At 38.8% G+C, this 20,263-nt stretch overlaps 2 protein-coding genes across 4 annotated transcripts; one reads left to right on the top strand and one right to left on the bottom strand.

The window, feature by feature from the left end:
• Positions 1 to 1,950: 1,950 nt before the first annotated feature.
• On the bottom strand, positions 1,951 to 13,575 carry LOC108941278 (aminopeptidase N-like). 3 transcript variants are annotated; one of them, XM_018763995.2, is made up of 21 exons: positions 13,100 to 13,575; positions 12,737 to 13,027; positions 11,464 to 11,606; positions 10,742 to 10,884; positions 10,074 to 10,194; positions 9,717 to 9,871; positions 9,102 to 9,215; positions 8,015 to 8,158; positions 7,839 to 7,904; positions 7,498 to 7,563; positions 7,079 to 7,227; positions 6,767 to 6,849; positions 6,376 to 6,509; positions 5,950 to 6,005; positions 5,527 to 5,674; positions 5,105 to 5,193; positions 4,902 to 5,012; positions 4,041 to 4,208; positions 3,808 to 3,948; positions 2,870 to 2,951; positions 1,951 to 2,703 (listed from the first exon to the last, which is right to left on the bottom strand). In XM_018763995.2, exons 1-21 carry the CDS (start codon positions 13,312 to 13,314, stop codon positions 2,503 to 2,505), a joined length of 2,820 nt encoding a protein of 939 aa, XP_018619511.2. In that variant the 5' UTR covers positions 13,315 to 13,575; the 3' UTR covers positions 1,951 to 2,502. The 3 variants fall into 3 exon arrangements, with proteins under 3 accessions (XP_018619511.2, XP_018619509.2, XP_018619510.2); XM_018763993.2 differs by having other exon boundaries at positions 12,737 to 13,575; XM_018763994.2 differs by having other exon boundaries at positions 1,951 to 2,661; positions 12,737 to 13,575.
• A 2,384-nt stretch (positions 13,576 to 15,959) lies between these two features.
• ap3s2 (adaptor related protein complex 3 subunit sigma 2) lies at positions 15,960 to 19,652 on the top strand. The gene is made up of 6 exons (XM_018763412.2): positions 15,960 to 16,123; positions 16,436 to 16,527; positions 17,233 to 17,344; positions 17,943 to 18,014; positions 18,556 to 18,663; positions 19,208 to 19,652. The coding sequence occupies exons 1-6, from the start codon at positions 16,055 to 16,057 to the stop codon at positions 19,331 to 19,333; spliced, it is 579 nt and encodes a 192-aa protein (XP_018618928.1). The 5' UTR covers positions 15,960 to 16,054; the 3' UTR covers positions 19,334 to 19,652.
• The last annotated feature ends 611 nt before the right edge of the window (positions 19,653 to 20,263 follow it).

The following is a 20,263-nucleotide window of genomic DNA, read 5'->3' as shown; positions in this document are numbered from 1 at the left end:
GATAGGTGCCTCTAAACAGCACCATGCTTTACAAGCATGCTCTCTAGGCAGATTTAATGTAGTATAAACAATACACTGTCAGATTTCACCTGTAAATTAACTTCCTGCATAATACTAACAAATATATGTTGAGCCAGACATATGTATATGTAGCACGCTGGGGCGGGCTAAGGGCCAGCCGGAGTCACAGCACCGGATTCTAATCAGGTCCTCTATTTCTTCCCTCGGGCGGACCAGTGAAAGAGAGCGTGTGGAGCCTGGACCCCGGAGACGAAGCCGGAGGCCCAGGAAGCACGAGCGAGAGCACACAGCCCCCGATCCCACACCCGGAGCACCACCCCCACGACACCAGTCCTCTGTGCCCCCTTTTCCCCCTTGCCCCTCTGTCCCCTGACCCGTCTACTCATTAATATAACCCCGTAACGAGCACCGCACGTGACTGTCTTGGCCTCCCTTCTGTTACAGTATACTTAAATAAAATCACTCTGATTTGACATGGAGGGGGTGCGGTGGCACAGTGGGTTGGCCCAGGTCCTGCTCTTCGGTGGGTCTGGGGTTCGAGTCCTGCTTGGGGTGCCTTGCGACAGACTGGTGTCCTGTCCTGGGTGTGTCCCCTCCCCCTCCGGCCTTACACCCTGTGTTGCCAGGTTAGGCTCTGGCTCCCCGCAACCCCAAATGGGACAAGCGGTCCAGAAAGTGTGTGTGTGTGTGTGTGTGTGTGTGTGTGTGGTTTGACATGGGTGCGTGGCATGGTGGCACAGCACTGCCTCACTGGTGTGAGTGAACACGGGTTTGATCCCAACTCAGTCTGTGTGGAGTTTGCGTGTTCTTCCAGTGTCTGTGTGGGTTTCCTTTAGGTACTCTGGTTTCCTATCAAAGACATGCAGTTTGTTTAGTTAGTGTGTGAAGGGATGAGTGACAGCTAGTAGTGTAGTGGTTGGAGCTACTACCTTTGGACCCAAAGGTTGTAGGTTTGATCCCCACCACAGCTGTAGTACTCTTGAGCAAGGTACTTACCCTAAATTGCTCCAGTAAAATTACCCAGCTATGTAAATGACTGTAAGCATGTAATAATTGTGACCTTAACATTGTAAGTTGCTTTGGAGAAAAGCATCAGCCAAATGAATAATGTAACTGTGGGTGGGGCTACCCTACAATGGCTTGGCTTCTCTGGGTGTACATGTACCCCCCTCTGCTTTGCACCCAGTGCTTCCAGGATAAGCTCTTATCACCACAGCCCTGCTCAGAGCAAGAGGTTATTGAAATTGGATGGATGGTTTGACATGGAGAAGCATGAGGACCAACAGGAAGAAGAGACCACATGGACTGCTGGTAGCACTGCATGAACAACACCTCACACTTTTACTGACTAATGATCACCATCATTAGGACGAGGAACTTGGCACAGAGGAAATCATGAGGGAAGAGCAGACATTGGTCTTGGAGTTATGGACAATGATTATTAGTTTGTCTAGTCAGTGGAAGTGTGGTGTATTTTCACCTATTGAGAACAGGTGGAGTGAAGTGCTCTGCATTGCTGGAACACAAAGAGAAGTCAATCAGCTGTAGATTACTTTTCTGGAGATGCATGTTTTTCCAGATGTTTTCCCAGAGTCTCATTGTTTGCGATTCCATTAATTTGTAATTCTCCCATACGGCCTCTTCTTGAAGGCATAACGAAATTATATGTGAATGTCTGTTATCGGCTGTCAAAGTATTCTCCAAGGCCTAAGATCCATGAATCACATACTCTTTTACAAGCCAGTTCTTGCTTCCTGCAATTTGTCTCTATCCAATGCTCAACACTCCCACCATGAGACCACATTGTTTTCATTGAGCCCTGAAGAGTGGATTTTTGGGCACGTTTGACTGTGTTTGCATGGATTTAGTGCAACAAGAAGAATTATGAATGCAATACAGAACACACCCAGAGAAACCAAAAGTTGTCTGTATGGTTTTCATTTCTCTCGAACATTATATTCAGTTTTGTACTGTTTACAGAATTTTTAAAAAAATTTTGTCTTTCATGTAAGTAGGAGATCACCCGTTTGCATCTGTCTACTGCAGCTATAAATCTAAACAGAAAGGCAAGACTACAATTGTTCTCTGTACCAAGATTATATAATTCATGTACCTGAGATAGTAATGATGTAATACACATCCTAAAAAATTGCATAAAAGAATACCTTCAAGATTAATACACTGGTTTTAATGCAAAAGTTAATAGTTAATAGTTTTCTTTTTAAAAATAGTGACATAGTCACTTAGCATACTATACAGTACTTCAATACAACTGCACTGTTCAATGTATAAAACATTATCATTAAAGATGCAAAAAGAACTCTGCTCTTGTTGTATTGAAAATTATGTGTCTAGGAAACAGGACCTCGCAGAGTTTAGCGTTCTTTACAGAACACATTGTTTCAACATCATTCCACGCCACTCCATCTGTTTCTCATTGCAGGCATTCTTTGTTCATTTCCTTTGGAAAAGTGATGAATTTTAATGGGCTACAGACTCTCTGTGAAACCAGTCCAGAAAATTCTGCTTGTTTTCCTGCACCCACTGGATGTTAAATTGTGTACTTTCGATGGCGGACTCCAGGGCCCACACGACAGAAGGGATGGCTTCCTCCCCCTGGTTCTTCAGGAACTGCCTGAGCTGAATCAAGACGCAGATGGGAAGAGAAGAATGTTGGACATTCTGGAATACACCGAATAAACTGTGGTCTCAGTGCCACACTCTTCAGTCTTCTCAGGGATCACAACAACACTTTCGCACAACAAATGAGGAACACAGAAATGTTAAGATGTGTTTGGAGAGGCTAAGATCTGCATGCATGAGCATATTCTGGCTAAAACAATTTCACCTCTTCCAGTTTAGCCTCTGAGGAGAATCTCTGTGTTACTCCATGAATTAGATCAATCACTGGAACTTCTTCTTCTTCATATCTAAAAGAAGAATTTAAGTGAGTGTGATTTCCTTCAAAAAACATGACTTAAGGCATTCCAAAATATTATTTGGACCATAACAAAATGCACAGTTTACACCCAAGTAGGTTATTAATTATAAAAAAAACTGTGCAATGGGGATAAATGAATGCTCCTGCTGGCAAATATATTCCTACTGTAAAATCCTACAGTTTGGGTTAATTTTACAGACTGAAACGGTAAACCCCCATGTAATTCTTTTTTCATTCTGGAATTCTTAATTGAAAGTCCACAATTTCAGTTGTGTAAAACCAAATCTGTGTTGGTGTAACAGAGCTTTCACCGCAGTATAAGATACTTCATTTATTTTATCATTCCGAAAATTTTAGAAAAACTCAGTAAATATTGAAAATTATTTAACTTAACCAATCCAGTACTTACTCAATTGTTGCAAAACCAACAATTATTAAGTACATTGTCTTTATAAGTTTTTCATTAAAATAATGGTCTATGCATTTTTCATTCATTGAAGATACTCCATGAATAACGCAGTGGAAATCACTCACGAGTTCTTCATAGCACAATCAAACATTATTTAAATGGCTGGATGTATTCAATCATTATTATATAAGAGCTCAGCTCAGAGTCAAAACTACCAGCAAATATGGAGTTTTTCAGGACCAGGGTTGAAACACTTGCTACAGGTCGTCACCTTGAAATTAAGAACATTTTCTGACAGTAGCTCTGGAATACACTGTCGTCTTACGTTTACCCATAGTCACACAGACTGCAAGACAACTATTTCTGTTCCATACAGAATTTGTCAGAGCTTAGAAATGTATCTTTTTCAAATGGAAAGAAAAACTAGAGAACTAACGTTTGGATAATGTATTCCCACTTGGATTGGATAAAGTCCCACGCTAACTGCTGCCCATCAGCATTTGTGGCAATGAATTGGATGATGGAAAAGAAATCAGACTTCTTTATCTTGTCTGGGTCCAGGGAGTATTCAAGGTACCTAAAGGCAGGAATAAAATGTATGTACTAATTTTGCTGCAATATTCATTATGCACATTATCATGCATGTACAGATGAAGTTTTAAGCCTCACCTTTTTAAAAGACTGGTTTGCTTAGTGCAAGCCAGAGCTGACAGTAAATCTTTTTTTTCAGTCATACTTTTGGTATTCTGAAACATCTCCCAAGCAAAGTCCCATTCCTTCTCTCCTCCTGCTGCTATGGCAGTGCAGTAGATTCTTCTTTTCAAGTTTGGATGAATCCTACAATAGACAAGAAGTTCACTGAGATCACAATAATGAATATGTATAAAAGTAAGTTACTGTATAGCAGCTGCGCATGGACCCACTGTATAAATCATAGTTACTTAGATCATAGTTCATGCTATTTTGTGAACTACCTGATTCCAAAAGTGTAAAGTGTCAAGCACAGGTTATACAAACATCTGGAGTTAGATATTCATGATTCTCATTTCCCAATGGATGGTGTGGTGGAGTGGGTTTGGCCTCTGCCTGCTCTTGGGTGGGTTGAGGGTTCAAGTCCCACTTGGGGTGCCTTGTGGCGCCTTGTGGCAGACTGGTGTCCTGTCCTGGGTGTGTCTCCTCCCCCTCTAGCCTTACGCCCTATGTTGATGGGTTAGGCTTCGGCTTGTTGGGACAAGTAGTTCCAGTCAGTGTGCGTGTGTCGGAGGGTGTGGTGGTGCAGTGGGTTGGACCGGGTCCTACTCTCCAGTGGGTCTGGGGCTTGAGTCCTGCTTGGGGTGCCTTGTGATGGACTGGTGTGCTGTCCTGGGTGTGTCCCCTCCCCCTACAGCCTTTTGCCCTGTGTTGCTAGGTTAGGTTCCGGCTCCCTGCGACCCCATGTGGGACAAGTGGTTCAGACAATGTGTGTGTGTGTCCTTTACCAGTAATTCTCCAACAGACCTAGCAAACTGGATAAAAGAAGCTGCTGCTCACCATTCTGAATCAGGGTTCTTTTCCAATTTGTTGAAGGCATCAGTTGCCATCTTGTGGCACTTGGTAACGTCATTGCTACAGGCAAGGGTGACTGCATTAATCTGGTTGTACCTGCAAAAACAGCAAGAAGACAGTGACACCCTCCAGTAATAAACATCCTGGCTTGAAGGCAGTGAAACTCATAATGTAGACATGTTGCTTACTGTGCAGTCAGGCTGTCTGGGACTGTTGAATTAACAGTGCAAGCTTCAAAATGGTCATAAAGTGGAGCGACAAGTTTCCTTATGTATGCCTAGAATACAAGTAGATGTTTTCCTGATGTCATTAACACTGTTACAAACAAAGTAATATGCTGATGTAGCAAAACAAAGTATTTTGGCATTCCACAATTTTGCAAAGTTATGATTAATTCATAAAAATCAAAACATTACCAAAGAATTACCAAACATTTGTGGGCATCCTATATAAAGGTTCTAAAAATGTTGCTTTAAAGTACATACAGACCAATACAAACACACAAACAATATTTTGAAACTATGGAAAAATGCTTGCAGAATTTTCCGAAGGCCTTGAAAAACCTTGTGTCAGTGTAAAGTTTGGACTAGTTTTCCTTGATAAAACCAACCTTCATGGGGCTAGACACCTCAGTAAAATCCAGTAGGTGTTTCAAATACTGAAATGATTTTATGGCAGAGTTCCATGGAATGAATTCGGTTTCCTTTCGTAGGAACTTGGTTGTGTCCAGTGCCAAAGTGAAGTTGATCTGTCTGGCTCTAAATGAAAGAGAACATTAATTAGACAAACATAACAATTAATCTGACAATGTAAAAGTCATTTGAAACATGTGCACACCATTAATGGTTTTACAACTTCAATTTTTGCTATTTGGTGTGTGTTGTTGTGCTACATTGTAAAACACCGTAAATTTCTAGTGGGCCATGACAGTGTTCCAGCAGCAACTAGCTGAAGTTTAATATATGCCATAGAAGTAACAATGCAAAAATTCCTTGCCTTATTTATATCTTCTATAAAATAATATCAAACTTACACTGCAAGATTAAATGCATCATCAATCAGCTGCCCTCTGCTGATGACTGGAATCTCCTGACGAATAGAATTAAATGTACAAAGAAAAAATAGTAGGTCACGATGATGCTGTAATTAAACAAAGACTAACAAAAAAACCAGAAAAAAACATTTTTATTTGTCCGTATCTAAGTAAGGAAAATAAAATAGAAAACAAATAAGTAATGTTAATTTCAGTAAAAAGAATGATACCATTTACATTTTGGTGAACCCACTGTGGATACCAAACTGTCTTTATGTATTTCACACATTTTAACATGTATTTACCCTCTGGTAATTCAACACCGCTACTTTCAAAGTTGCCTTGAACTGAAGCTTTTTGATGGCTATCTTGCGAATATGCTGTACATGAAGAACGACAGAAATAAATACGGTACACAAAATTTACCTGGTGCTGAGTTTCAAGCTGCATTACCAATCTTCTCCAGTTCTCAAGATCGTAGTTAACTCTGTAATATCCAGTACTGTTGACATTGGCTAGGATCCATTCTTCTTCTCTGGATTTATACGTTGGCTTTGAAACTGTTAAGGGAGAATACTGCATGCTGATACAGTTCACATTCCTAAGATTGTACTTAAGATTCACCTGCTTTGTTAAATATGTTTGACTTTAGAATTTTTCTTATGAAAGTCTGAACCAGTGATGCACAACAAAATTATTAAAAATTTACATTATTCAGTATATACACTCACCTTGCCAATGAGTAATATAAATGTTCAGTAATATGCAAACATCTGCATATATTTTACTGGAACAGATACATAAAAATATTCATTACCTGGACCTTTTACAGTCAGCAGGTCCAGCTTTACTTCCCTTAAACCAGACTTCATCACTTTTATCGGAACGTGCCACGTAAGACTGTAACATGAAAATGGGGGAGGGCACTTACTTCCATTGTAATTGTCAGCATAACAAAATTGTAAAGAAAAAAATCTAAACAATTAACATTGTAAATTTTTATCTGTTCAAAATAAGTTTCCCTTTATACTCATTGTTAGGGGACAAGGCAGAGAACCTACCCTCATCACACAAAAAGAGCATCCCATTGTATCTCTGAATTGTTTCACTCATATTTAAAAACACTCACTTTTGTTCGGCAGATTGGTTGAGAAGAAAATGTCTTTGAGATACTTCTCCAGAACTGGTGTTAATGGTTATTACGGGATAGCCCTCTTGCTTAGTCCAACTCTCCATCATTTCTGCCACTTGTATATTTTTGTTGCTGTCATTTGTTGCCTAAAAGTCATGTTAAAAATAATCCTTTACTTATTTCAGTAAAAAAAACTTTTATTTTTCAACACTGATCAGCACTGAAGAGATACAGTTAACAGAAACAGTGATGTTATAGATATTCATCTGAACTGGGTAACAAAAAATTCTTAGTTTTACACAAAAATTTCCTGAGTACACAAAGATGACATAGTACATAATAGCACATAACAAATTAGAGTGTCTTCAGTGTTACTGGTTGGTTAAAGATACTTACAGTGCACTTAATTAACATACCTTCTGTAAGTGATCCCATAGGTCCCTGGAGTCTACATTCTTATACTTGAAAGCCTTTAAATATGACTTAAACATACATTTACACACATGCAAATTCAGTATCCACATTCTAATAAGGAATAATATATATGATAACCATATCAAATATTACTGTAGCAATTTCATAATATTCTACACAAAATTGTGCAGTTTCACTGAAATATTTGTATTTTCCTATTAAAGCATATGCTTACAATTATAAATAATTGGTAATTGTCATCTAAAGTAAATTAAAGAGTTGAGCAAAGAATAAAATTGAATATAACTTTCTTAACATTTAATAAAGTAAAACTTCTGCTCACCTTCAGGCCATTTTCAAAGACTGACTCTGATAAATAATCTGACAGCATGTTCAGTATTGATGCTCCCTGAAAAACATAGTGAGCAGTTTTGTAAGCCTTTTGCCCCAACAATGCATGTATTACTGTAAAACCTGCATATCTATGTATTGGGTACATTATGAGTGTGAAAGAAGAACCTTTTTGTAAGTGATGATGTCAAATTGTTCAGCGATATCTTCTGGGCTTTGCACTTCATCTTCTTCTTTGATTATGGGACGAGAACTGTCCAGAGACTCAAACTGTAGCATATACTGAACTTCGTTACTAATTATTAAATCTTTCTGAAAAGAACAAACACATGTTTACAGTAACAAAAAAGTATTTTTTCTATATATGTGTGTATGAGTGTGTGTACACAGTGCATTCAGAAAGTGTTCAGACCTCTTTATTTTTGTCACATTTTTTTATGTTGCAGTCTTATGCTAAAATCACACACACACACACACACACACACACACACACACACACACACACACTCTTTCTGAACCGCTTGTCCCATACGGGGTCCCAGGGAACCGGAGCCTAACCTGGCAACACAGGGCGGAGGGCTGGAGGAGGAGGGGACACACCCAGGACGGGATGCCAGTCCGTCGCAAGGCACCCCAAGCGGGATTCAAACCCCAGACCCACCGGAGAGCAGGACCTGGTCCAACCCACTGCGCCACCACACCTCCCTTTATGCTAAAATCATTTACATTAATTTTTCCCTGAACAATCTACACTGAATACCCCATCATGATAAAACAAAAACAGGATTTTAGAAATTTTTGATCAAAGATGATCAGTAGAAATGGGATGCACCTTAGCCAGGTTTCAAGTGGGGGGGGCAGTGGCACAGCAGACTTAGCTGGGTCCTGCCCTCTGGTGGATCTGGGGTTCGAGCCCTAGTTGGGGTGCCCTGCACCAAACTGTCATCCCGTCCTGGGTGTGTCCCCTCCGCCTCTAGCCCTGCACCCCATATTGCTGGGTTAGGTTCTGGTTCGCCTCGGGACAAGTGGTTGTAGACACTGTGTGTGTGTACATTTCAAGTGTCACAGCAAAGGGTCTGAACACTTAATGTCAGTCTGATATTTCAGTTTTTAAAATTTTTAATAAATTTGCAAAAATTTATTTATTTAAAAATGTGAAAAAGAGAAGGGGTCTTAATTCTTTCTGAATGCTCTCTATGAATGTATGTATGTATGTATGTATATATAGCCATGTGAAGACAGAAGAAAAACATACAAAATTCCAGGCTGGCTCCACTCCATCCACTCCAAGGTATGAGTAATATGTTGCAAATGCCTCATTGAGCCACAAATCATTCCACCATTTCATTGTGACAAGGTTTCCAAACCACTGTTTTGAATATTATAACAAAAAGATTATTATGATAGTTACATCAGGACTTAAACTGCAATAGTTACAGTATTCACAATCTTCAGACATATGCTGTTTCAAAAACAGTTGAACTACAGCATTTAGAACAGGATGTCTCTATAACTTCAAGAAAAATTATCTGAAATTCATATAATATATAATTGTATTCAAAAGTGCTTTTCATGTGTTCTTTTGAATTACTATTTATTGTTAGATGTTTGAGATTGGAGCTTGGTTGATGTACTAACATGTGACACAAATATGGAGCACAGAATTTAAATGTATAGATTTTAAGGTGTTTTCTTTTGGAACCTTTAATTATTTGATCTTATGACTAGCATATTTATTTGAAAACAATTGTATAGTGTAAATCTTACATGCAAGGTAACAACAGAGATGTGATTATTTTGTTTTTAAAAAGAACAAAAAGATATATACTTGGAACTGCAGTCAATACAGGTGCACACTGTGCACTTTTACCTGATGGGCTAGTTCATGAGCAATTACTGCAGCAATGTTCTCTTTTTCTGTTGTAGTAGAAACACCCTCTTCATATAGAATTGCTTTTTTGTTGTACATTACCAAACCCCAATTCTCCATAGCATTGCCTGCTAATTTTGCCACAGCAACTTGGTCTTAAAAAAAGCAAAACAGGAAAGCAGTTTTGAAAATTCCCATTTCAAAGTACTGCAACAATTACTCTAAAATGCCCTTGCAGGTATTTCAACGTCGCTAAATTACCCCGAATGGAAACATATTTAATATATATATATATGTATATATCACAAATTACTGAGCAAACCACAATGAAATATTACCCTAAACAAAAAGACTGACCAAGTTTAGGCAATGGATACTTCATATCATAATGATCTTCAAAGAATTTGAGGATTTGTCCAGAAATTCTATGTGCATAATCTGCATGCCCAGCCACAATAGCTTCAGGTGGGCCCCATGTCTGCAAAAAATCAGACAGTTAAAAAGGTGACGGAAACACAAGACTTATGCTAGATATATCTGGAGGGTGGTACTGCAAAAGGTGAAGACTGATTCTGACCTCTTTGGACAGGGGGAGGTGAGACAGCCAGAAATTTGGCACTTTGCAACTGTTCAGAGGACTGCAGAAGAATATGGGGGTAATGTGGATGTGTGGGTGTAAATTACAATACCAGTCGAAAGTCTGAATGCACCTGGGCCAAGTGCCTAATTCCACACTTAAACAAGATGAACTGGAGACAAGAGTGAAAGAAGAGAAACCCAATCGCACCCTACATTTTTGGGAATAACTGCAGAAGAGTGGGCAAGTCCTGCTTGGGGTGCCTTGTGATGGGCTGGCATCCCATTCTGGGTGTGTCCCCTCCCCCTCCAGCTCTGCGCACTGTGTTGCTGGGTTAGGCTCCAGCTCGCCGTGACCCCTCTTGGGACAAGTGGCTTCAGCCAGTGTGTATGTGTATTTTAAATTGGTATTGAGTATTATATGCCAAATGTACAGTAAGATAACCTACCTTAATTACATATCTCCCATAGTCAGTCATTTTGGCTTCATAATTAAAGACTGTAAAGGCTAAGAGATATGTTGACATATGCTGAGTTGGAAAAAACTCAGTGATTAACCATGCTTCATCTTCAATGTTAATTTCCGCTTGAGCTGTAGACATTGCAATTGATATTACTGAAATGACTAGTTTGGACAGTAAACACAAGATAACCAGGAAATGAGCACTTGTTCAGTAGTTGTTAGTAAATGTTTCATATTTGTTCTGTGTTAGGCTACATCTGTTATCCACCTCTAAGGATGTTTTCTCATTCATCAGTAATTGTGTTCATAGTCAATTTTTGTTTGTGCTGAAGCTGTAGCATTCATTTATTATCAAGGTAATTTTTGGTCTATGAAACAATCAACATTGACTTCCACTTTCATAAATAATTCCAAATAGTTCATAGCAACACAAGGTCTAACATTTTGTACTCTTCTCACTTATGCTTCTGGACATTTAATGTTACCTTCTGAAACTGATGTCATTCTGCTGAAAAATACTGGGCTACAGTACAACTGTGAGTCAAATAATCTTCTTATACTTTTGATTGTCCAAGATTAAGGTGAAATAAGAGTTGTTTACATAAATACAATATTTAACAATAACTTGTAGCAAAAGAGAAATAAAATGTCATGAGATGGAGACAAAATGCCAAAAATATTTAGGAATAACAAAATTAATATTCCTACCTTTCTGAGCTGCGTTGGTAAGTGCTATAGTATCCTTTCTGTGGATTATGGTGACTTCAAACACAGCTTTCATATGTGGTTCATCAAAACATGGAAATACTTTTCGAGCATCTGTAGGCTGCATATGGCTAGTTGCAAGGTATCTGAAGAAAATTTACAATAAACATCTGAGGATTTAAACAACCCACAATATTAAAAACGTACAAGATACATTTCAGTAATAAGTAAATTCTACGTGTGATTATGGCAGCAGTTTATTTTCCATGCAATATAACATGATCAAATTGTTCTCAGTAAGAGAAGTGCAAACACAAGAATACATTGTTTTTCATCTTAGCTGTCGAGGTCAAAGTCTGAAGTCTTTTCTTTTTTTTTAGTCAAAAAGGGAAGGATCTCACTAATCTTGCCTTGATGGAATCAATTAAGTTCTTGTCTAACTTCCAACTCTTATACGGAGAGCTGGAAAACCTCCTGGAAGCAACCCTCATGGACCCAAGCTTAATCAAATCACAGCACAAGCAGTTTAGAGTTCCAAATTCTCCGTGTCTTTATGTTGTTGGGGGAAACCAGGGTACCTAGAGGAAATCCACACAAACATGAGGAGAACACGCTACACAGGCACGGCAGGGCCCAGGTTCAAAACCACATCCCTGGAGCTGTGGACGTCAATGCCTCCGCTGAGCCACCGTCCCACCCAGCCCTCATTGCACCGCTGTTTAATGTTACCACTTTCTCAACATATTAAAATAACACTTAAAATCTATATGGCTCATGCAGGTTTTCATTTTTGTTTTTATAAGCACAAGTAACCGAGGCAAGTTTGAAAACAACATTTATTTCAATGGAGCCTACTGGTACGCATATTTAGCGAAATAAATAGTTTCTGAAGCTTAACTGAACTGAAACAGCTGTTCGCCATGAGTGCAATGTATTTATTATTATTGTGTTTGCTGAGGATGCGGTGCTTTGTCTGGTCCATCGCTTAAGCATTAATAGAAATGTACTGGTCATTCCTTTTCGGTGTGACATTACCATGTTTATTCTTCTCAGCTTCTTGTAATTCATGATTTAAGGCAAACCATTTTTACCCTGGTCCAGAACAGAAGAAACACAATGGTCTTTGGAGCCTGTGCTGCTCTGTACAAGTTTATGTAGTGAGTAAAAGTCAAGCATAACTGAGGTTTGATAATGTTTCGGAGGGGCTGATTTACGAAATATGATGAGAGACACATGACATGTAATACAAAGACAAGAGGTAAGAAATAAAACTTACCTTTGACTGCCCTCATTTTCTCTGTATTCAATAATGTAAAGACCAGCTGAGTCATGAACCAGCGGCCCACTAAAAGCAGTAATAAGGTAATAGGTCTCATTAGCTCTCAGTGTGTCTCTAAGTTCAATTTCTAAAAAATTGCTCTCATCTTTTTTCACTGTGACATTTTTCACCTCTACGGTCGACTGCTTCTCATCCATCGCACGCAGGAAAGTTACATTGAGATCTTTGCAGTGGATGTAGATCCATGCCGTGGCCTCCGTGCACTTGAATTTCACAGTGGAGTTTCCGCTGAAAGTGAACGTTTCCCTCGTCACGTTGCTCGCCTTGCTGTCCAGGTGAACCTGAAGGTAAACTCTGTACCTGTCCGGGATCAGGCTCTTGGGCAGCCTCATGTTCGGCGGCGCCTCAGACAGGACCGCGGTGACGACGACGGGACGCCCCTCAGGTGGGTCCCGCTTCCACTTTCCTTGGTGCACAGCGATTACGGCAATGGCGGCGAGGAGAAGCGCGAGGACGGCGGCCGTGACCGCGGCGCGCGCCGCAGTCTTTGACACGCGGCGCGCTCCTCGCGACATCGTCACACTGGTGCTGCGGAAGAGCTCGAGAGAAAGGAGCCCTGGCTCTTCCACGCGCTTTTACAGTCTTACAGTGTGTCAGGGTACTTACCGTTCTAACTTCTTTAGCTTGGTTGGCACACACTATGTATAAATATAGTATATCACACAAGCAAACGCTTCCCTTAGCAGAACAATGGGAATAGATAATGGAAAGTGCCCCCACAGACCAATAAAGTAAGGGGAAAACCTCATTAAAAGTCAGATAAGATCATGTGAAAAAGTTCGTTTTTTAAAAAAAAAAAAAAAAAAAAATTATTTATTTATGATTTCAGAGCAAATGTCTCTTTTTTTTTTAGCTTCCATATTCACTTCCAGAAATCATTCATTCATTCTTAGGTCTCTCGAGAGTACACAAAAAATGCCGTTTTACGTTCACTCACTCACTGTCCTCCTTAGAAATCATCATGGCAGCGCTTACCGTTCGAAACTGGTGCGGCTCCTACAATAACCCTCATCCAAGTGTTTCCCAAGTTTCGTACTGCAACATGATAAACACATCCCACCGACATGAGAGCGAGTACTTAGTTGGAAAATCGGAAGCATATGTTGGAATCATGTGGGAGTGTTGCACAGGTCACAGGAGAATTTATCACATTCCTGGAAGAAGGTCCCCCTTTTTTCGCCTCCACTGCTCCAGTTCTACAAGAAACACTATTTCTGGGAAGTCACGCCCCAACAAAAATAAAAATTGTGATTTTTTTTTTTTTTAGACGAAAGGTCTACAAATACTATGGTTATACTCATTGTAGATTTTACTGCTTCACAGATCATCTGCATAACTGAATAACCCCCCCGGTTAGTTTTGTTCCTCAACTGGCAAATACAAGCTGCAATTTACTGTTATTACCGACATGACTCCAGCCCCTAAGACAGCTTTTTGTAATTTGGGTCCAGCTTGTATTTTATGAAAGTTCCAGAAGTAAACAATAAGTAGTGTATAATATATAAGTGTAATAACACAGCAGCAGTTGCCTTTCGCACATAATTTCTAATAATTTTTATAGAAACAACAGAATTACGATACCATCTAGAAGCTGAAGCATTGCAAGAAATTGTTGGGGTTTTTTAAACTCATGAGCTTTAGAGAATTATTTTTTTTCTTTATTCTTTTATACTTTGCAGACAGAAATTACGTTTAATTTCTCATATTTCATTGGTGGAGTATGAAACACGATATTGAGACTCCTCTCATAAGAGACTTTCAATAATCTGTCCCATGAGAAGTTACAGGAAGCTCAGTATTTTCACTGTTTCGCTCGTGGAATTCTTGAGTAGGTTCGTCTGCATTTTATTAGCAAAGAAAGTATCTTAACAAACAAATTAGCATCGATCGAGCGGGAAGAAAAGCTCAGTCGGAACGAAGCCGTTCGGTTCGCGCGTTTAAACAAATGCTCATCATTCGAACTTTTAAACCGCGCTCGCCTTTTTAAAAATAGCTTCCAATTGTTTATTGTTTTACAAACAGACCGAAAACAGACGGAGTGTTTATTTATAAATTATAGTCCGTACAGAGCTTAGCGTGTTTTCACACTAACACTTACTAAGACTTACTACCCAGACGAGCCGAACCACACCGTACACTTATTGTTGTTGCTTACGCGGCTTCTGTGCTTGTATTGTTGCTTTTAGTTACGTCGTTCCGTGTGTATACTTTTAGTTAAGTATTTTGTTTATAACTCTGGCTTCAAAATTTAAACTGAGTTAGAAGCACGATATTATTGCACCTCTCTGTGTAATACAGTCCACGGCGCAGCGTGTTTATATGGTCATGGGTCTGCATCTGTCAGCCTGCTGAGTTTGGTCTTTGTGGTTTGCCAGTTTTTATGTGTTTGACATGTATACTTAATGCTTCTGAAATCACACACGCATTGGCCGGAACCGCTTGTTGCTAACTCTAACCCTGCAACACAGGGCGTAAGGCTGGAGGGGGGAGACACACCCAGGACGGGACGCCAGTCCATCACAAGGCACCCCAAGGTGGATTCGAATGGTCAAGCTCTCTCTCTCTCTCTCTCTCTCTCTCTCTCTCTCTCTGTGTGAGAGCGTTCGACTAGTACTGTACATTGTAACGTATGCTCTCCTAGGTTTCCCGGCTTAAATCAATGAATTCACTGTAACCCCCACTTGCCACAGGAGTTAGTTAAAATGGATGGAAATTATAGAAACACATAACAATAAAAAGCGACGGCAGAGTCATACGGTAACGTTCTGATACAGTGAACACTTTTTTCCCCCTTTTTTTTCTACGGATCAGAATGGATCACCAACCTTTTTAGTAAGCAGTCACAAATAAATAAGTACCTAGATGTGTGTTTTTTCTGTTGCTTGTCAAATTTCTTCTGTTAGCTGTTGGATTTCAATTATGTATGGTTGGATCTGAAAATGCAATTTAAAAAATGGAAACAAAGCTATACACTGAGAACCACGAAAAAGAGCCCCAAAAATAAGTGCAAAAATGTATACAACAGACGCTCGTGTATGTGATTTTTTTTCCTCAGAATGTGAAGCATTGAAACGTTTTAAATCTTGATATATTTTCGAAACAATAGCGAGAGCTTTCTTTCGGTTCCGGAGGTCCGTGTTTCCAGTCGAGCCGACATAGAGGTTACACACAGTCATTGAACGCACAGGGTTTAGCTCAAAAGAGCTTTTTTTCCCCGCTTTTTAAATCTTATTATCGAATAAGAGTAAGACAAAGATGATAAAAGCCATTTTAATTTTCAACAACCACGGAAAACCGCGGCTCATCAGGTTTTACCAGTATTTCGTAAGTCGTTTACTCTTGTGTTTGTTTAGCTCAGCTGCCTGCTCCTGGTTTACACAGACAGAGAATTGCGTTGACGGAATTTTCGCCTTAGCTATTTTTTTTATTTGATCTTATAGGAGGTATGAAATTATTGTGTGATTTTTGTCATTTTCATCACATTAACATTCAGCAAGTTTACAAGTCAAGTGCCCTTGGCCTGAATAATGCTGTTGGTGCTGCTGCTAGTACTTTAGCCTAATTAGCTTCTTGTAGAATTCAGGTTGAAATATTTTTTAATTTCTTTAAGTTTGAAGTGAAGTCATTTATTTCCAGGCAGAAGATATGCAACAGCAAATCATAAGGGAAACCTTTCATCTTGTGTCAAAGAGGGATGATAATGTCTGCAACTTCTTGGAAGGTGGAAGGTATTTATTAAATAAATGTGTAGGCCTAAGCAATATAGATTTGCCTTACAAATAATGTCTTTGTAGTAGAGCAGAATAATCACAATTTATGTTGTAATGCAGAAAAGAGAAATATTAAAAAGCTGGTCTATCTGTATTATTATGTTGCATATTTTGGTTGTTTGGTTCCATTAAATATAGCCATTATATAATTTAGCAATTTCCTGTTATTTCCAGTGAACTTCATCAGGCATAAATATGGGTTCTGGGTTCTAGGTGATGTTTTGTCCAAGGTGTGGAACAAGAACTGTACTTCTTCTTGTACCTGACCTAATGTCATAAAAATAAAGCATGGTTATGGGAATAATTTACTTACCGTTATTTAAAAAAAATGGGAGCCTGATTTACAAGTACAACTGCTGTCTAGAGTTCCCCAAAGCCAAGGTGCTGAGATTCTATGGTTTCTTTACATAGTACCATAGGAGAAGTACTGATTCATGAAACCAGCAGCTTGCAAACATCTAATGTCTGGGTTTTAGGAGGGATGCTTTAGCCCACTCAGCCCTGCTCACCCAGCAGAAGAATCATTGTGAAAGTCCAAGATAAAGATTGAATTTTGCAATGTTTTTGAAGCCATGTTGAATTTCTGCAGTCATATTAAGCTCTGCTTAGTACATTTACCAAAGTTTTTGCTGCCTCTCACAAAATTTAACCCCCCCCATGCAGTTTAATTGGTGGCTCAGACTACAAACTGATCTACAGGCACTATGCAACACTTTACTTTGTATTCTGTGTTGATTCTTCGGAAAGTGAGCTTGGGATTCTAGATCTGATACAGGTAAGCACAATCTACATTTTTATGACTGTTCTACATATTTCAATTTATCTGTAGTAGGAATTGCAGTTTATTTTGTTCTTATTGGCACTACTTTTCTGATGCAATTTGCAGTCTACTACTTTTTCAAACCAATACTTTTTCCATATTAATTGGTTAACCTGCCTTGCCTGTCAGAATGTAAATGAAAGCTTTTGCTATGTTCATTTCCTAACACTAGGTGGAGGAAGAAATCTGGTGATGAGGCACCCTATTATTGCAGTATTACTTAATATTCGGACTAGCTTTGTTTCACTTCAGTTAAAGTGATTCTTCAAAAAATCTGGTGGAACATTGTAATTGGCTATTACCACAGTTAAAAGAAGGCATATTGCACTTTTACTCAGATAAAATGTTCCAAGGAATCGTTACATATTATAATGTTACTGAAACAAAGACAAATGTTCTTACTTTATATTAAAATAAAAAATTTTAAAATGTTTTTTTTGTCATTAAAATATAAAATTGTATGGAAAATTTAATGTTGAAAATAAATCTGAACTTAAATAAAGCACAGTTCTGCACTTTAAAGTGACTTTATTGCACTATTTACTTTTAACAGGTCTTTGTGGAAACCCTGGATAAATGTTTTGAAAATGTATGTGAGCTAGACCTCATATTTCACATGGATAAGGTAAAATCAATCTTGGCATGTATGACCTTTGTTCAGAGGCTTTTAAACAATGTTAAATCTGTTTAATTGTTCTTTAATTGCATGTTTTTTTTTTTAACCAGTCTCTCCACATCTGCTGTATTTTTTTGATGTACAAGCCTCAGTTAGATTAAATGTAGCAGGGTCACATGCAAAATGTCTGGCTTCAACTGCAGAGGGTAAACATTTGGATATTTCCATAGATGAAGAATAAATGAATACACAGCAACTTCAGTATCTCATTAGAACTGGAACAGAATTTGTTGGTTATATGTATCAAGTTATTTTTATTAAGTTGATCTTATTTTTGGAGCACAATGTCATCCATTGGTGACTGATTCATCAATCCAATGGAACTGACTTGTAATAGTTGTAAACTAACTTAACAGGGGAGTGTTTTCCACATTTCAGATAAAATTTTAAATGTTGTTTAACTGTATAATAGCTGGCTCTTTTTGTACAAATATTATGTAAAGTATAAGCAGAAATAATAGCTCATATACAGTTTCATTTCATCTCTCAGGTTCATTACATTCTTCAGGAGGTTGTGATGGGTGGGATGGTGCTGGAGACCAACATGAATGAGATTGTTGCTCAGGTGGAGCTTCAGAACCGCATGGAGAAATCAGAGGTGAATTTCAGTTTTTAAGAAGTTTTTTCTGCATGAGTACTGAGACACTTACCCATCTTTCAACTGGACAAGTTTTTGCTTGCCAGTTCAAAAGTAGTGATGGAAAGATCAATGTAAGAAACTACAGAGAGACATTTTATGTTCATCCTGCAAGTAATAGATTTATGGAAAAGGAATGTTATAGTACATCCTAATAATGACTTTTTAAAATTATATTATGTCTACATGCCTTTTGTACTTCTTACCTGTGAGCTAGAGCTTAGAGGAAGTCTTATTGGAAGACAGACTGCATGCAAACATACTGAGTTAAGTGGGATTTATCAGATTCTTTGGTCTAAAGAGCTTAAAGCATGTAGAATGCTAAATAGAACCCTTAGTAAAAAGAACGGGGTCATCATAGCTAATAGGTGTGCAGTCAGCAGACATCTTGGCACCCAGTTTGTTTTTATATCCAGGATGTAAGTCTAGTTTATTCCATGTTCTAGCAAAACCGTTGAGTTCAGCACTTTGCACTGAAATTAGCCATTTGTCTGTCATTTACCAGGGTGGCTTGTCTGCGGCCCCGGCACGGGCAGTGTCTGCAGTGAAGAACATGAACCTTCCTGAGATACCACGAAACATAAACATTGGCGACATCAACATCAAAGTGCCCAACCTTTCCCCCTTCTGATCTGAGAGCTGGCACAGAGCCTACCATTCCTTTTCATTAAGACAATACATGTCCTCCAGGAGTTTGTTTTTGTTGTCACTCATTCCCTGTAGTTAATTATGTATTAGAAGATGCTGACAGAGCTGATATGTAAACCCTCCCTGTCCTCCCTAAACTCTTACCTAAGGGTCTGACAGGCAGTAATAATTACACTGGAACCACAGCAGCTTTTGTTGCATATGTGTGTAAGTAGATGAGAACAGTGACTTGAAATCTTTCTGGGACACCTGATAGCATAGTGGTTAGAGCTGCTGGTTAGTTGCCTTCAGTTTTGAAGGTTACAGGTTCACATCTCACCTTCTGCTACAGTACCCTTGAGCAAGTTACTTCCCTATAATTACTCCACTGAAAATTACCCAGCTGTATAAATGGGTAAATAATTGAAGGTAGCATAATGATGCAAGTTGCTTTGGAGAAAAGCGTCAGATAAATTAAAGTGTATATTTAAGATAATCTAGTCATATAGTTTAATGCTACTTTAAACTTATACATTCAACTTTAGTAGGTGTTAGATGTGTAATTATTGTTTAAAATACATTTGTTTATATGCAAGTCTTGGGATGTTTTGCAGGCTCACGAGCAATGTTATATGATGCTGTTCTACAGCAGGCTTGAAGGGTGTTAAATGGCTGACATTTTTATTATTTCAAAAAGGCACAATGTAAAACTAGGCCTGTTAACTGTTCAGTTTTATGTAGTTTCTTTTGAATCCATATTAGACATTTTGAACAGTGCTGTGCATTGACGGGTAATATGGCTTCAGATGCAACAATGTGAATACACAAGCAAGAAGACTGTAATGAGTTTGGTGTGTATGAGGAAAAACTCAGGGACAGTTCTGCCGAATTGCTGTGTGATTCTGGGTCTTGTCTGGTTTGGCAAGGTGTAAGC

The sequence above is a fragment of the Scleropages formosus genome, chromosome 11 (assembly GCF_900964775.1).
Source record: "Scleropages formosus chromosome 11, fSclFor1.1, whole genome shotgun sequence".
NCBI classification, from domain to species: Eukaryota; Metazoa; Chordata; class Actinopteri; order Osteoglossiformes; family Osteoglossidae; genus Scleropages; species Scleropages formosus.
This window is presented reverse-complemented; position numbering and strand designations above follow the sequence as displayed.